Source organism: Pocillopora damicornis, chromosome 8 (assembly GCF_964200805.1).
Source record: "Pocillopora damicornis chromosome 8, jaPocDami1.2, whole genome shotgun sequence".
NCBI lineage: Eukaryota > Metazoa > Cnidaria > Anthozoa > Scleractinia > Pocilloporidae > Pocillopora > Pocillopora damicornis.
In genome coordinates, this window is record NC_142677.1 from 15,243,325 (window position 1) to 15,261,637 (window position 18,313).

At 36.5% G+C, this 18,313-nt stretch overlaps 1 protein-coding gene and 1 long non-coding RNA gene across 4 annotated transcripts in view; one reads left to right on the forward strand and one right to left on the reverse strand.

Moving 5' to 3' along the window:
• Positions 1 to 3,807: 3,807 nt before the first annotated feature.
• On the reverse strand, positions 3,808 to 17,919 carry LOC113675906 (protein C-mannosyl-transferase DPY19L3). 3 transcript variants are annotated; one of them, XM_089214866.1, is made up of 16 exons: positions 17,796 to 17,919; positions 14,835 to 15,081; positions 13,037 to 13,127; positions 12,392 to 12,513; positions 11,620 to 11,765; positions 11,318 to 11,441; positions 10,686 to 10,820; positions 9,950 to 10,081; positions 9,379 to 9,483; positions 7,898 to 7,971; positions 7,422 to 7,580; positions 6,677 to 6,905; positions 5,732 to 5,788; positions 5,504 to 5,586; positions 5,105 to 5,237; positions 3,808 to 4,272 (listed from the first exon to the last, which is right to left on the reverse strand). In XM_089214866.1, the coding sequence occupies exons 2-16, from the start codon at positions 15,072 to 15,074 to the stop codon at positions 3,967 to 3,969; spliced, it is 2,136 nt and encodes a 711-aa protein (XP_089070992.1). In that variant the 5' UTR covers positions 15,075 to 15,081; positions 17,796 to 17,919; the 3' UTR covers positions 3,808 to 3,966. The 3 variants fall into 3 exon arrangements, with proteins under 3 accessions (XP_089070992.1, XP_089070995.1, XP_089070991.1); XM_089214869.1 differs by lacking the exon at positions 17,796 to 17,919 and adding an exon at positions 15,513 to 15,638; XM_089214865.1 differs by lacking the exon at positions 17,796 to 17,919 and having other exon boundaries at positions 14,835 to 15,186.
• A 50-nt stretch (positions 17,920 to 17,969) lies between these two features.
• LOC149041594 (uncharacterized) overlaps positions 17,970 to 18,313 on the forward strand; it is a 10,364-nt gene continuing 10,020 nt past the window's right edge. Inside the window, exon 1 of the long non-coding RNA XR_016189283.1 lies at positions 17,970 to 18,313. This exon is cut by the window's right edge and continues 19 nt beyond it. This is a non-coding gene — a long non-coding RNA (uncharacterized LOC149041594).

Genomic DNA, 18,313 nt, shown 5'->3' on the forward strand with positions numbered 1-18,313 from the left:
TAAATACTTCATGTAACATCATACGTTGACCGACATTAAGGAAAGAGACTAGATCAAGGGGAAAGAGGCACATGCCGTCTACCCTCCTCCCTCCTTGATCTGTTATGTGCTTTTGCTTAGTTCAGAAAGCAGAGTGAAGAGGCTCTTATGGGCACCAGAACCTAACTTTGGGCCATTGAGGAATATTTGAGTTGGCACCTAACGAGTGATCAAGCTACCAAAGTCTTCAAGTTATCTTTGATATGAGAATAATCTGTAATGAAGCACTTGACTTTAACGTACTCATGTCGATCAGCAATTGATAAAAATCAAGCTAAACCTGCCACTACGGTAAAGACACAAAAAAACATTTCATCTGGGGAAAATTCCGTGAAAATATTAGGCCCAATCTGTTTCATCCACATTACATAAGTGCCAATAGTTCTATGAAATATCCTGAATTGATAGCTTCTTAACTTACCAGTACTTTTGCAATAGAAAGGGATACTGTGATAGGTTGTCCGATCTCCGACCGAGACGGAAGACGTTTTTTCTATTTACGTTGCACATTAGTTGGACTAAATAGCAACTGATTTTCGCAAGGTTTCATAAGTAAAACTGCTGACCCCTTTCGTTTTGAATAATCTCTCTATAATTTGAGATTTGACCACAGTTAACTGTTTACCAAACTTTCTAATCTCTGATTTCCATGAAACTAGAATTGTGTAATATCATGCTCAGTCTTGAGTGTCACCATTTTCCTTTGAGACATTACATGCAGTAAATGCAGCTTTCGGTTTGGCCATGATTACATTCCATTTACATGATAGAATAAAAGGGAAGCATTTCTGCCTGATTCTTTAATTTTTCTATCCTCTGATGGAACCAAGTGTAAAAACAAATAAATGAAGTAAGAATTTTACGATCTATGCATGTAACCGTGTGAAAAATGAACAACAATTTGTAGGAAATTGAACGAGTTCTAATGTCCCCTTTGTAGAGTAACCTGTTCCGGTGTGTTCTTGAAAACCCGTCAGCCAAACCTTATTAAAACGAAGGACTGATACAATTGTCTAAATAAAACAAACGAAGTAAAAGTACGTTTTATGATTTTTTTAGAGGAAAGCCTAGACACATTTACTTGATGTTAAAACACAAGTTCACGTATTTTAAACATTTTGGTCCGGTTATTTACAGGAAGTCTGACCCAAACCGCGGTTTTTCGCAATCAGTGGGCGTTAAATACGTATTCTATTAAAAAGGGTTGTTTTCATAAAATGTCCTTTCAGTGCTAGTTTTTTGCCCTCTTGACACTGTGCACAAAAATAAATGTTCAGATAAAAGATTCAGCTAAATTCAAGATAGCGGTTTTGTTAAACAACGGCTAAACTTTGTTTAAATAACTGGCCCTTTCTGTCTCCTTTTTCTTCTCTTTGAGATTTCTTCTCCATGGTTGTTGAGACCAAAAGTAGAACGGAAATGGTTGTTAAGGTTAAACTTCATCAAATGAAGAGCCCCCACCTCCACCCCTCCCTTACTTCCCTCTTATTCAAATTTAAAGTATCGTATCAATTAAAATGACCACGAATCTCATATAGTGAGATGTGAATGTTGTGACTGAGAGGTAAAGTTACGGAAGTCGCCATTGACTAATAGAATCAAGAATTAAAAAGGAAAGAATTTCAATTTCTGGGTTCGTGATTCACACTGAGACCGTTAAATTCGAATCCGTGCAATTTCGACTTTTGCTTAATATGGTGTTATAAACGTTTTTCTGTAAGATAATAACTATGTAGGTAAACTCTATCTTCTGGGAGCGACGGAACTAGTGATAGTGGGAGCTAATCTCCGTCAACTGCTGAACATCTCAATATCAAACTCAAATATGAAAAGGAACAATTTGGAGTGCTTTATTGAAAACTTATGTAGGATGTATTATTTAGTAAAGCCAAATAAATTATTAGAGAACTTTAGACAAAGTTCCTCAATTATAATAATCATTCTCTAACATAGGCAAATAATTTGACAAATCCGCCTCTCCGCTTTTCTGCAAGAGATTTCGACTGACCACACTGTACAGTAATTTTCTCATTGTAACGTTCATTGACTCTTATTTTTCTCAGATTCGAATAGAAGCCCTGTGACTTTACGTATGCATGGTGCCAGTTCCAACAGGAACAATGAAAGTCTTGTTTCGCCATACAAACCTTTGTGGCAACTTAGGTGGACTACCTATGTGATCATCTTTTGTATTTCCCTCCCGGGAAATACTGTGGTTGTTGCAGTTAAGACCATTTTGAGACAAAGCTACAACATCTTTCACAACAGGACAAAGGCTGCCTGTAATTATTTCTTAGTAAACATGGCCATCGCGGACTTGGTTGTAACGGTTTTTAGCATACCTGATTACAGCAGAGGCTGGTCCTAAATGGTTGGTTTCTGGAATATTTGGCCTAATTCTCTCAATTTTTTCTGGTTTCAGGCCGTAAATATTTTAACAGGCAGCTTATCAGCCATTGCCGTTGATCGTTTCCTTCTGATGTTTCACCTTCGCAAGAAGGTCATCACTCCGCGCTGCAAAGCTTATCTTACCTTAATATGGCTGACTACGATTACCTTCATTTCGCCTCTCTTTGAAGTTTATCAAATCAAAACTGAAAATATTACAAAAATTTGTAACTCAGACTTCAACAGTCTTCCGTCCGTTCAAGTGTATTTCATTTTCATTTTGTAGTTTTCGTAGCCACGCCCTAAGTAGTAATGGCCATTGGCATGAAACTTTGGTTTAAGAAACCTGCCATGAATCAAACAAGCCTATCCAATCAAAGGAATGAAATTATAAACAGAAGGGTGTCTGTCATGTTGTGTGATTGCTTTGACATTTGAAATACGTTAGTTTCCTTTCTGGTTCGCCAGTGTTTATTGCTCTACTGCCAAGTCCACATCAGTCTGTCATGGTTACCATCTAAACTTTGTTGCAAAGTTCTCGAGTCTCTGTAACTCCGCGTTGAATCCGTGTATTTATTTCTCTTGCAGTGAAAGTTTTTGTCAGGGTGTCAAACAACTTCGGCAGAGAAGTTACAACTCGGTTCGTTGCAAAAGGGGCCAAGGTTTCACCAGCTATACGGTGAATAGGAGTGACGCCTTGCAGACCGTAAAAGTTAAGCGCTTTTCGACTTACTGTTGGGAAAACAAAGACCAAACTAACCAAAACGGGTAACAAGAACAAACAGATGCTTCTGAAAGGGCCAATGAGAACTCAAAATAAACAGATGAAGCCGGGTAAAACCGCGACAAGATGTGAGTGTTACGACTGGTACACGTATAAGCTCTATAACTGATTATTTAGGATAATGACGCCAAATTTCTCAGCTAAACTAAACTCAGCTAAGCATTCCCTAATTGCTCACTATACCCAGATGAAAATTGCTATAAACAATGTTCATACCAGACATTTACAAACCAAAGAGTCCAATTGCCCAATTGTTACCTTCAGTTTGTGGTGAGTTTGGGGCAACCAAATTTAACTTAACACTATGCATAGCTCGGATTGGCTGGATATAGTTTATTCCTGTTTTCATGAACGTCTGCTTGTGCCAACACCAGTGAAGTCAGATTTCATCCCTCAAGACTAGTCATTGAAATGTGACCGAGAAAAAAAATGGGGCCTGGAGCTCGTTCTCTTCAATGCTAGCGATACTTTTAGCCTCTGACCGTTTAACCTTCAACAAACTGAGCAATGAAGCAAGAATTCTGTGACGCTTTCAAACTTGACAAAACTTTAAAAAGATTACTATTAACTGTATTAATGCCGCTGATCATAGCCTGTTTTTCAAAATTCAAATATCGATGTTTATTCAATTGTGGCCTAACTAATTTTAACCATTAATAACATTTGTACCCATTGTCTGGGCCGGAAAACCTCCACCGTTATATTGTGACGAAGTGACAAGGTTGGGTATGAAGCTGACAAAAACACGTTCATATTCATAAAAGTTTGTACAAGTAAAAAGTACGATTTTCAAAAACTTTCTTAAAATACGGACTAAAATTCTTAACATCTGTTTTTATAGCTTTACAGAAACGTGGAACATTTGTTAAGTGCAATCCTTCCTCTGATTGGCCGCCCTCGATCATGTGACCATTATCCAAATCGAGTAGGTCGACAAGCCTGCAGCCCCGATCTTGTTGTGAAAGACAGATGCTGTTTTCTAAAATAATGTAGTCTGTGCCGTGTTGCCGAAGAATCTTGTAGACTTCTTCGGGCGGTCGTCGGGCGTAAATTTGATAAACCTGAAATGAACAAAGCACGAGAAACAATGGTCCATTTTTATAATTAATAACAGAGAAGCCAAAGGGAACTTTGAACTTCAGCTTAAGAGGACAGAAGAAGGTAGAAAGCAAAATAACTGTTTTTGTAAATGGTGACTACAAGTTAAATCATCTATTTTTGTCCTATTGGTCAAACCTGAAAGTTAAACAATTTTCAAGTCATACACGAGTGACATCGACCCTATTCTCGGCAACCACCCATTTCCCATCATTTCACTTTTAGGGCACATTTCGATTGAGTGTCTTAAAACAAAAACAAGGGAACTTATGACAAGGAGCCAATCGGAACTCAACTCAGAAAAAAAGCACACTGCCCAAAGCGCGGGAAAACGTAAGTGGCAAGTCGCAATTTATAGTTTTGAATCTGATTGGTAGAGAAAATGGCGCGAGTTTTTTAGTCCAACAGAGCAAAATACAGTAAAACCAATGTGGCAACACATCACTTTCGACACTTAAACGAAGTGGCATTGTGATTTTTAACATTTTACCCCTTAGGGTGACTGTGTTCTTATTTTTCCTTACAGTATTACCATTGGAGCAAATCTGAAGCTCAGGAGAATAAAAGATATGATCACCAATTTAAGTAGCCCCTGATTGTCACACAAATTCTCCATGTCATTACTACAGAAAATTTAAAGAGAACAGTGTGGAGAATATGAGTACTAATGTTAAGTGTAAAGGGTTAAGGGACGTTCAGAAAGTGCATCCTCGGACGGAGTGCATCCTCGAAGGAGTGTCTTAAAACTAAAAGATTAAAATACAGGATCAGCTTGTACGTTTAGCAAGAGATTACCTGCTTAGTTCTTTCTCTAAGGAACTTATTCTCGTAGTGCGGATGGTTTGTGATGTGTCGGTCTGTACAGAGCTTTACTCCGGCCAGTAACTGCATACTTCCCGTGAACGAAGCATCTGGAGGGGTGTTCTCACTAGAGACACGTAATTATTTGTTAGTACAATCAAAATCTCGCAAGATTATTCTCATTAGTAAGAGTTCTGTAATTGACGTCAAGTCAGTTTTGGGAACGTAGAACCACATTGCGACAGTTCCTCTTGCTTAAATCCGTTTATTGAAGGTCGACGTGATAATCTGGTAAGTATTCTATGTTTGACACAGTGACCCCCCCCCCCCCCCTTTTGAAAAATCCGACGTTACGGACGATTCTCAATCGAGCTGGTAAGTCAATGAACTTACTTTATCCATTTCATTAACTGTACAGTGTCAGGATCGTAGAATTCTCTCAGTTCTTCGAGTTCTTTCAGAGCATTGGGGAGACGCTGAATAAAAATTGTAACAGGAAATAAAAATTAACAACTTCGAGATTCAAAAGACATTCTGTCGTGGAACCACAATAACAAACTTTACACTGAAAGAAAACGGCTTCAGCAAATGCCAACCTCAGCTAAAGAGTGCCATACTTACATTGTATAGCAGAAGAGCAAGAAGCATAACAGGAACGCCATGACCCATGACCTTTCCCTGGGAAGAGAGATAAAAAAGCAATGACTGTACGGACCATTATCGTACTTAAAAATGTCAATACTTAGTTGTGATAATGAAATTGTGAACTATAGGAATATGAAGTCTCTTTCGGCGTGTTAAGTCCAGCTGCAACAAATTTTTCTTTCAAGCATTTCGTTATGCTACGATACTGCGTCTATGATTTGCCTCACAGTGTGTTATATATAACATAGCTAGTAAATCAGTACTTCATATTCCCATTATGCACGCTGATGACGTGCATGTACGCATTGAAGTGTAACAGGGGGAATCCCTCATCTTAAAATATTAAAGAAAAATCTGTTGAAAATGTTATCAAAACAACTGGTTCATGCGTCAGCTGCCAGTTCATCCAGATACAAAGCGCTCGTAAAGTTCAGAGAGCACTCAAGCTCTAGATGATCTCGGTTACGCCTTGGGCGACTCTTGCGCATGCTTCGAGCTTCCCAAACTACCTGAGTGCTTCGTTGAGCAATTTTGAACTGAGTGTCGAAATCAATCCGGGATTGCTTTGGTTGCTTCACTTCGCTCAGTGATTGGCCCAGAAAACTTGCGCCAATTTCTCACCCAATCAGATGCAAAACTAAAACCAATGGCGACTTGGTCGCCCGCGTTTTCCTGCCCTTACGACAATTTACTTGTTTTGATTTTGCGTTCTTCTTTACTGTTAAAGGTACTTTACTTTCTTCTGATTGGCTGTTGTGATTTCTTTAGTTTTGGTTTCATGACAATCAATCGAGAAGTGCTCTATCCCGATGAACCAAATTAATTAAACGTTACTTCTCTCAGCCACTCCCCGCAATCACGATCAAGTCAAGATTCTCTTGGACGAATTGAATTTCCGAAGCATCGAGTAAAGATACTTACGTATATTTGCTTGATTCCTACTTTGTTCAGAGCCGCTTTCCAGAAGGCCTGGTTGCAGAATATTCCGGCGGCAAACAGGCACATGTGCGGTATCCACAAATACTTGAAGCGGACAGTCGTGATAGCTAGAGCACCAAAGAAAACGCTCTGTATGGCTTGATAAACTACCTCAGGATGAGAGTTAAGGTAAAGACATTTGGTTTCTACAGCAGTATCCTCAGGTTTAGATCTGAAAAGATTGGTTGAAGGAGCCGATATATTAACGCGATAATCAGACAAAAATACACAGTATTTGCGCAAAATTGAAATATGCATGAGCCAAATTCCATCGTTTACAATAAATTGCTATCTTCTACAACCTCAGCAGGCCTTGTTCCTTTTTTTTTTCGCTTTTGCTTAAAAGATCTTAAGTCTTTATTAAGGAAGTAACGGCCTAACTGACAGGGATTTGGTAAGGAATCTAAGTTTTTATAGCAAAAAATGTGATAAGAGATAACAGCTTAATAATTAAACGTCGTTAACCCTTTCACTCCCAAGATCTCATTGGTAATTCTCCTTATTATCTGCCATACAATTCTTATAAAGTTGGTTCGGAGGATTTGGTATTGGATCAACTAAGAGTCCCCTGATTGATATGTTTCTTAATTTTCATCACTTTTCTTCTTAATATTGCGTTGATATTGTGAGGAGAAATTCTGTCTTGGTCACTTCACGGGAGTTAAAGGGTTAAGGCACAACATCTTACCTCCAATTCATGAATACAGTACAGGCCAACAGAAACAGTACAGCTAACAAAGACACGACATAACACGGGAAAACCACACCGGTGGTAAGTCTCGAGTAGACAGCCAAGGGACAGAACTGGAATGCTTTTTCACAAAGATACAGCAGCGAATCGAAATCCCTGGAGAGAAATCACAAGAAAATTATTAGGCAATGTCTTAAGGGAGAGTCTAAATTTTTGATCGTTTTAATTTCATGAAATTCGAGAGTCGAGTTTTTAGGGGGTTGAGTGAACAAGTTGGATAGAAGAATGGGTAAGTGGTGTGGGCAACAGGCACAAAAAAAGCCTTGTTATTTAGCCCTTTGCTTTGTTTGAAATCACAAAGCAACAGTATTAAACTTTCACTGGATAATGAATACGTAATTGTGAAAAAAGGAGAGGAAACTCTATACATTTTGTTTGTTTGACTCAAAAAGCTCCAATCAATAGTAACATACCTTCCAATACCATAACCAAACTTCGACTTAAGGAACTTAAAGATGTGCTCATCGGATTCTATTCTGAATATAACCTGCAAGAGGATAAACGTTTAACTGACTACAGTGCTACAACAACAGAAGCAGACACCCTATTCAACAGTTCAAGGCACAGTTAAACACACAAGGAAAAATACAAAGAAGGAATACTAGACACATGAAATATAAAACATTTTACGAGTGGGAACAAGCACAGACAAAGCAAGTCACATAAGAATAAAGAAAATATGGTGCTACGTTAGTGGAGGTATCGCAAGATAATTTGGTTTCATCATCTGAGTTGATGATGTAGATTGAGGATCAATATCAAAATCTGGGCAACTGCCCACCTACCGCTCCCCTAACCCAACATTAACCCTAACTTGTTATCAATTGACTGTTGTTGAGTTAGGGGAGGGGTAGGTGGGCAGTTGCCCAGATACTGATATTGATCCTCAATTTACATCATCAACTCAGATGATGAAACTGATTTTTATGCGCAATACAGGATGCGCCGTGCAAAACTGAGGAGTCACCTAAAGGTGGCCACTTTAGAATTAAGTTGATAAAGCCAAAATGACAAGTCACTGAGGTTGTAAAACCAAAACCAAAACCAAAAATGTCTGACGTGGGGGAAAATGCGATTGTCGAAGTCATCGAGTCATTCACCCTGCCAAGAGGGCTAACGCCCGCAACGTCAGCTTTAAAGAAACTCACATACGGTGCTCATTTCACATTTATTTATCAACTCAGTCGACAAAACCTGCACTGCGTCTGAATGGTTGAATCACAAAGCGTAGAGTGTTAAACGATAAAAATAGCAATACTGTATTTATTGGTTATAAGCCGAGACCCCAAACTTTGTACGTGTAGACTCCGCCTAACGAGAACCAAAAATAAATCGAAAACATCCGGCTATAAGCCGCGACCCATTCTTTATCACAAGACTAAATTGTTAACGACGGGAAAACTTAACATTTTATGAAGAAAATCACTTTAATTGTAATATATGAGGCTTAGACGATGGTGATTTATGGTGATTCAGCAACATAATGGAAATATACCGATATCTAGCCGCAAACCGCAGTTTACGCAAAAACATCTGTCTCCATGTCAAATACACGATCACAATAAGGAAAAGGTGACCAAAATTCTACCTGTGAGATAGGACCGCCAAAAGGAACAAGAAATGATCAACTGGCTTAGTATAATTTTTACTGAATGGCTTATGGTAATATATTATTTCCATTCATTTTCCAACACTAATATAAGAAACCCTTACAATGATGTTTTAAGATAAAATATATTTCTATTTTTATCGTTTAACAAGAGGAGCAAAACCAATCCATCCCCTGAAAATTTTTAACACTTGGTTAAAAACTGTTTTGCAATGCTCCCACAAGGGTACATGCCTTAGCCTGTCATGATCCCATAACACTGTGTGTAAGAAAGTTAGAACTGACCTTAGAAACAAAACTTATGCATCCTGCTAACAGTAAAGTAGCAGCAATATTGATGATAAGCTTCAACACTTTGTAGATGAAACTATCATTTGAATTGCCTTCACTCTGAAAAAATAATGATTTTAGAGATGTGAAAAACAATGCAATCAGGAGCTGTGCACCTTTTGAAAAAAGGAATCGATTCCTCCACAGCTACTTTTCAAATTCAAACAGGCTAGGTGTTTCTAATCGATCAGTGAGGCAACAAGAGCAATTAGGCGTATCTCTTTATTTTTAATTCCCATTATTCCTGTTTTGTTGTTGTTTTTAATATAAGTTTGGTCGTGTCTTTAAATATTGTGTCTAGGTTACTGTCACATGCATTTTTTCACATTCTTTATTTGGGTAAATTTCAAAACTTAAATTTGTGTATACGTAAGTTTGTAGGGAGTAATCTTAGACAGGTATTGTACAATGAAAAATTAAAACCCTCAACCAACACTTTCAACTGAAAATGACTTTAACCAAATGTCCCAACCTTTCTAGTAAACTTAGAAATATTGAATCAATTAGAACAGGTTATACAACTCACATGGAAAGTCAGGAGAATAAAAGATGCAATGGCAAAACTCAGCGCAAGAGAACAAAGAATCATGTCATTCACAAACTGTAAAATACACACTCCAAGAAGAGAACTAATCACCATCAGGTACATAGTGCGAGCCTGAAAAAGAAGTAAAGAACATTAACTTGATATGACATTTGATATTAGCAGCATGCAACAATCCTTGGTTTATAACATCAGAGAAAATTAAGCTCCAGGGTAACTGTTGTGGTATTCAAATGCAGAAATGTGTTGTTTTCTACATGACTGTATGTCTGATATTTTCTTACTTTAATTTAACAAACTCAACATTCAATTCAGTTTTTAACATATGACTGTGACTCCGAAAAAAATTTAAAAAATGTCTGTTAATGAAACTGCATTGCCTAAATCAATTTCTTCTTCTTCTTCCTCTCTTCTTTTTCTTGATTTTATTATTAATTTCATACACAGGTCACTCCATAAAATGTTTCATTTCTCATTGCCTCGATCCCTTCTCATGCAAGTGGTTTAGGTTGGTTAAAGAGAAAAAAGAAAAAGAAGAATTGACTGTAGATGCCTGCATTCAGTAAAAGCCTAGTTTCCTTTCTGAAAAACATAGGTTGGTTAAGCAAAAAAAAAAAAAAAAAAAGAATTCGTAGGAATGATGACAAAATTGGTATTTTTGTGAACTCTGAACTATTACAATGATTTAATATTGAGGGAAGAGAACAGCATTCCTAACCTTATATTTGGGGATAAAGCCAAGGGAATAGGTACCAAAGAATGCCATAGACTCCAAAAGAAGAATGAACTGGGCAAACTGCCACACTAATGTAAAGAAAAATGTTGAAACTGCTATGCCAACCAAACATACTGCCTAGGGAGAAAAATTAAAACAATTAAACTTAGACATGAAAATATTACTGCCAAGTTAAAAAAAAGGAAAAAGAAGAATCTTATGCCCTTGCACTAGTCATACTTATAAGCACTTGTCTGGGTATGAAACCTCCCAAATAAATGGCAAACTAATAATTACTCATGTAACAAGTGTTAACTAATAGGTTACATCTATAACAACATTTATTAAGTTGGCAAAATCTGTACAGACATCACAACAACTGATCATGATCCCAGCTTGATTCCACACCAACTGGTTACGATTCCAGATTGTCATCTTCTTACAAGAACACCTCTGTACACATATCTTGGGCTCTTTTACTCATCCAGATGGTGTTCCCTGGTTGGATTTTTTATTGTATTCTACCCCTTCCCCTCTAACACAAGGGATATGACCAGGACAGGTTTTGAAGAAAAGCAAAATCATCCGCATATCAATAATAACAATTTTCAGAACTTTAATGAGTTGCAAAATACCTGAGCAAGTGAAGAAACATTCCTCTTAAAGTAAACAGTAATAAATGCAAGTTGTGCAAAAATGAATGGAAATCCAAAACTCTCACGCAGTGGAATTGTAAACCACAGTCGTGTAGTTTCATCCCTGAAACACAGCAGAAGATATTCAAGTTTAGCATTTATTAATTTAATACCATGAAGTAAATAAAGAGGTAGTAAAATGTTTGGTCAGGAGTGTTCAAGGTGCAGTCAGGATTTGTGATAATCACTATGCCAATAGTGTTTCCTTTCAAGAACATAAAGTCTTTCAATGATAACCTTACTTGTTAAAAATATAGAAACTTGCAGACAGCAGCCCAGCCAGCCAAGAACCACTCAGTAACCATGATGATACAAACAACGACACCATGTACATCCCATGTAAGCCAAAGATCGTATCAATATAAAAGTACACATATTCCACAGATCCCTTCAAGAGAAGACAAAAAGAAAGTACATACAAAATAATCAGGGAATAATAAATAATTGGACACATAATTAAACTGATACAAATTATTATATAATTTAACCCACAAACTAGAGTAAAGTAATTGACAGATTTTAATTACAGTTTATAATTATAATAAGTGTTACTCAACAAGCAATCTACCACAAATTCTGCAACCTGATTGGCTTTGCTACTCACTATCAACTCCCTGACAAATAGTGGGTAAGAGTAGCCTAACAATGTGAGGCCCTTATGCAAAATTAGATAAAAACAGGAGCCTGTCTTGCTATTTAGTTTCAAATGACCAGTTTTATTCACTATAACAATAATATTACTTGCTCTCAATTTCTAAGCAAGACAGTTGATTCAGGCTTTTCCCTCATTATCTAATCTGATCTAATTGCAAATTATAAAAAAAATCATAATTATAATTAGTGTAACTCTACAACCAATCTATCACAAATGCTAGAACCTGATTGGCTCTGCTACTTGCAATCAATTCCATGATAAAAAGTGGGTAAATTAAGTAGCCTAAACTAATTGTCAAATTATAAAAAATACAATGATCATAAAATTATCATTTCTCTACAAAAGAGTAGAACATGTACCTGTAATGGTAAAATTCTGTACAGAGCTGCTAAAATAACTTCTTGATAAATATTAAATCTCTCTAAAATATTTATTGTCCTCAGGTGCTCTGTTCTATTGTCATGCATAACATCGTGAATACCTACAAAATTTTAAGACAAGTAGCAAATAAGAATTGTTATGTTCGATCATCTTTTGATGGCTAAACTAGTTCTTCTAGTCTTCATCAAGAAATGGCATTTGATCATGAACTAAATTAAATATACTTCATTTTACCTCCATTCCAACTGACCAAAATAAGCAAACAATATGAAAAAGTAACAATCTTTATAGTTGGCAATGTCAAAGCCATACTGGACAATACTTTATTATTGTATCCAAATAACAACTCTGCCCATAATTTCAGACCTCTCTGATGATCTTTTAAAGCTTTTATTAAATGGGACTGACCCACTAGACCCACTACAGAAAGTATTGCTTGCAACTCCTTACCCTTAGGCTAATGAAAGAGTCACTTTCAAATTTGAGAAAAGGAGAACCTTCCTATTTTACATATTTCTAGGAATTTCAAAAATGACTCTGCAAACAGGCTAAAAATAACTATATATTCTCTTGGATTAGTCTCAAAAGCAAGTGTATTAAACTATTGACAGTTCTTGGCTTACCTTGTAATAACGATGGCGCTAGTACTATTTGCTTGTAGAATGAAAAATATAATCCAGACTCTGTTCTGAAGGATATTTCCCTCTCTATTTGCTAAATAAGGGGTAAACCAGGAATATTCATTGTTTAGTGAAGAGGTTGACAACAAATATTTGATAAGTGCATTAATATTACAGTTATAATGTGGATCAAGCTACTTTAACCCTTTAATAGCTAAGATTGACTAGCATCTAATTTCTCCATACAATGTCACCCCTGAATAACTTATTAAGGTCACAGGAAGAAAAGAAATGTTCACCAACTAGAGAAGGTCTTCATTGTTGAACAAATTCTCCTTGTGAGCACCTTAGGAAATGTATAGAGAAAGGTATGGAGAATATGCATACTGATGTTAGAGCATAAAGGGTTAACCACAATATAGACATGTGCTCTTTTACTCTGTTCTAGTAAGTTTCCATCTCCCTTTCTCTGCTAAAAGTGACAAATACTTCATTTTCCCTTTGGAAATCAATGCAATATAAAGCCAATAGATGATATGGAAATAATGAAAGATCAAATAGGAGACATTTTAAAAATGCAAAGAGAATTTGTTTGATAATCAAGAGCTTCTTTGGTTGGTGATCATTTCCTTTATTCTTGTGAACTTAATGTTTGACTCAGGGATGACATTGTAAGGGTCAAAGAGTTAAAAGCAGACTTTTAGCAAGCATTTATACCTAAAGGGTGAATAAAAAAGTGCTCTTTGCTTGAAAAATCTCATTTAACCCTTTCTCCCCTAACATCAGTATTCTCCATACTATTCACTATACATTTCCCAAGGTGCTGACAAAGAGAATTTGTTTAATAATCATTAGCTGCTTTAGTTGGTGATCATTTCCTCTATTCTCATGACCTTAACATTTGATTAAAGGGTGATATTGTAAGGAGAAATTAGATGCTAGACACTCTTAGGGGTTGAAGGGTTGAAGGATATATCAGCAAAATTAACAGTGCTTCATGGTAACAAATAGTGATTTATCTAACGGGTTGCATTGTCTGGTCTTCAAACATATGGTTTCAGAAGTCAGTGGGCTGCTAGCTCAAGTACATTTTTTACTTAAAGTCCTCACTCCTCATTTGTTGTTGCTAGGTTGCATGTATATTGTTTGGGTATGCAGCAAATTAAACAATATGTACAGAATGAATTATGCTGATTTTTTTTTTTTTTTTTTCAATATTCAAAAATGTTTCATTGGCACAGCTACTATATAGTATAATTAGCTCTTCCTATCTCAGAAATCTTCAGATTTCAATACTTCTATCACTCTAAGATTGTAAGATTCAAACATTAAAAAAATTATCTTTAGTTTACAACATAACTTGAAAAAACTATGTTGCTCAGCTGTGTCGAGATATTTAATGCTCAGGTCAAAGGAAGCAAAAAATAGTTAGTAATTAAGAAAATTTGAACCAAATGTAATTGAACCAATATCCAACTCCTTTTAAAAAATACCATTCATTACAATATTTCTCGCTGAAGTAGGCAGTAGTCGAAGGATTATTTAATTCTAATTTCCCAATTGACTTTTGAAAAAAAATAGCGCTCAGTCAAAGTCGGTCATCGTAAGGATATTAGGAACCAGTCATATTCAAATTTTAATAATCGATATAAGGCAACCGACTATATCTCAAATTTAAAGCAAACATGAGGAAAAAAAACAGTAAAATAGATGAGATAGCTATTATAATAGCTATATAACTACAATGGACACACATTCAGCACTAAAACTGCGCTCATTTATGTTTAATTTGACCACTTACGCCTATGTTGGAGAACCACATATCATTTTCGTGAAGTTCCCGCACATATAGAGCATATTTGAGTCCCACAATCACGGCAACAGTCGCTCCAAAGATGTAATTAACGCAAGTATACCAAACCCCTTGTTCCGGTTTCCTTTCAGATTTCAGCTGGCCTTTCGAACTGTCGTTCGCATGAGATGCCGAAGGCCGATTCTTGTCTTTTCTGGGACCAGCCTTCCTCCTTCGTAATTCTGACATATTGTACCTAAAACAAACATTAAAAGCGTCGAAAAACACCGTGAAAAAGGTAGACCTAGGTCAGGGACCTACTTTGTCTTCATGAAACATTTGCATACATTTATAAACAATATTAAGAATTGGCGCATGCGTGTCTTCCTTCTATTATTTCGCGCCACGTCGAAGAGCGATTAATTTTCATTCAAAAATAAAAGCAATTTCCCAACCTTTCCTATATGTCTTTTTCCTTTGCGATGGAGAACTGTGAGTGTTTCGTCTAATCTGGGATTAGACGGCTTAGTTAAACACGAACTGTGGCGAACAATTGGATAGACATTACAAAGGTATACGACAAAAAGCGCGCGACTTGCAAAAATTAAACTAAGAAAATTACTATCCGAGATGGTTATTTTTACTTTTCAGAAGACTGAAAGAAACAGCTGATGTTCAAATACATACTGACGCTAAGCAGGAAGAATCATTTCCATCACAACTTCCAAAGAGTTTCTTCTAGGTCAGCTTAAATGAGAAATCAGTTCTACTTAACTGAAGACCTCGTGTTGAAAACAACCCCATGCAGCGAGAGACAAAATATATCGCGAAATTTGTAAAACAATAGAGTAATTTAAAATGCGTTCTCGAAGTTTTTCATCGTGCAATTTTCGTTAATTTCATAGTATATTTCAAAACCCAAATTAACCGTCTACCGTATTTTCGACTAGTACAGTCTTGAAATAAAAAGCGTTATCATTGAACAGGTTATTTTTAGTCGTACATATAGGCACAATGGTGCACAGTTAGAGTACCAGCTGTAATACTATATTGTCGGCTTTCTTTGCATTAAACAACAAGGTAAAATCAATATCTTATGACGAGTATTGAATTCGTTGAGTTTAGCGAGATATTGAAACACTTTTTTCGTATTCCAGTTCTCTATAAAAAAAAAAGCACTGAATATAAATTTATAGAATCAAAATCCATATCCAGAGACTGCACTCTTCTGTTGCGTCTTAATTCTTCAACAACAAGAAGAAATTCTGGAAGGAAAAAACCAATGATAATCTAGCGTTAGGTTATTCGCTGATAAAAGAAACATACATGAAGCTGACTTCAGCCTATGGTATTGACTCTATACTAATGAAACAAAACTCGAACCAAAGGAAATATTAGCCGCGAAAAGGATTGAAACAAACCAAAGTTGCGATTGAGGCGTTTTTTCTTATGAGAGAAGCAGCAGTAGTTGGCGGGGAGCTCTTGTTTTCTAGAACAATGAAACGATTTCAAACGTCGGCATCTTGCGTCAAAAAACAACTAGTTTTTATAAAGGGGGTAAGTTTCTAAAGAAACTGTGGTGCTGCGTCGGTGGGAGAGTATAGCAGGTAATTTAGTGTTGAGCTGAGTTGAAAACGTAAATTGGCCACCGTAAAGAGTAAAAAAGCTAAAACGTAAGTTTTTAACTCAGTTGTCAACACTAAATTACGTTGTCAACTCAGTTGTCAACACTAAATTACCAACTAGTTTTTATAGGCTGACACCTTTACATGCGAAAGTATATATGTGAAACTTACTCAGAGAAGAAATGAAGAGAGCGCGCTCGTTTGACTAATTCGCCTAAAAAGGTTTTCAGAAACTTATGAAAAACGCTTACGACGCCCTTAAAGCTTAAAATCAGTCTAAGTTTGTAGGAACAAGTACTAATTGCATAATGATCAGAAAGCACATTAAAGTAAGCATTGTGTGGCACGTGTGATTTTGTTGTGGTCTCGCGAGTCGCGATAAGCTCCAAATCGCACAGATCGCGCGCGCGGTTCAATTACTGCGTGTGAACTTCAGCCTAACCGTGCAACTTCATTTCGAGAAAAAGCAAATTAGTTTCATATTTATTCCTCTGTGTGGTATTTCATGGTACTACACCGCGTGACATTGCTCTCCGCCTTGTTATTGTGTGAGTTCTCTGCTTGTCTGACAGAGATCATCTACCTTCAAGACTGCCATTCAATATCTCCGCACGGCGTCTGGCCCACATGTACAGGTGTTATAACTAAAAATATTTCTACCGGAACAGAATGTCAACTGCTTGTGACTGAAAGACACTTTTTAAACAGGATGTATTTATTTATACAAGTGTTCTTAGACTCCTTTGTTGAAAGGACAAACTTAACACCAGAATGCAGACATGCTGTAAAGTAATCTTGCTAAAGAGCTCGAGGCACTTCATGAAGACCTGATTGCAGTTAATATTCTTGTACTTCGTCTGGCCAAATAAAAAATTAAACAATTCAACTGATAAAGACGTGGACGATTTTCACCAAAATAAGAAGAGACTGTTCGTGAAATACCTTTTACCTTTCAAGGGAAGAAAAACAAAAACTAGAAAGTTTAGTGAATTAGCTTTATAGGTGCGAATAAAAATCGTTTTTTTCCACCCGACCTAATTAAGGATAGAACTGACATAGTATACTAAAGAAATGCATTTCATTTACAGTAAAATAAGGACTATCTTAAACACCATTTTATGCCGATTGCTATCCCAAGAAAAACATTTCTGAAAGTCAAATGGTGGTGTGCTGTCAATATTACAATCTACATTACTCACGGTATGAAAAAGTTCGCGTATATGATAACTAGTTAAATCGGTGATTTATATTTAAGCAAATAGCACAATAAAAAAGCTTGTACCTGCTGTAAAACTGAAATCAAATAATAACATATCCATGTCTTTCGTTGCTTCATAATCCTTACCTAAAGACTATGTTTGTTTCTGATGCGAGTATTCCGAGGAAACTCAAGTTATCGTAATTAAGACTTGCACACAAAGGTCAAATGAATATATTGTGACACGATGCGTGGAAAATTAATCAACAGAAGAACAAGTTCTCGTACATTTGCATGGAACTTATTGGCCCATATAGACAATGTACGGTATTTGGCACCAGTTTGTAAACAGTACAAGAACCTTACAAAAAAGAAGGATCAGGGTAAGCATTAGTTATTCCAGAATGTTTTCGAGCAGTTTATGCGAAAAAGATCCATTTTTCGTAACAGGCTCGGCAAAGCCGAAGAAAGAGGAGACCGCGAAAAATTTAATTGCGAAGGTTGGACGACGAATTAAGAGTTAACTAGGATGTGTTTATATTTTTATCCCATTTATTTGTTACAGGGTGGAGGGTTATTTCCATCTATCTGCACTTTCTCAGGGATCCTTAGTTACTGCTTTAGGAACGTAGGATTAAAACCAGAAGGATCGCAGCAGTCAATCC

Coding starts and splice junctions, on each gene's coding strand:
- LOC113675906 (XM_089214866.1), bottom strand. CDS start 15,074: ATGTCAGAATTACGAAGGAGGAAGGCTGGTCCCAGAAAAGACAAGAAT. Junction 12,514..13,036: donor AGCGCCATCGTTATTACAAG/GTAAGCCAAGAA, acceptor AAAATTTTGTAG/GTATTCACGATGTTATGCAT. Junction 4,273..5,104: donor TTAGAGAAAGAACTAAGCAG/GTAATCTCTTGC, acceptor TGTTCATTTCAG/GTTTATCAAATTTACGCCCG.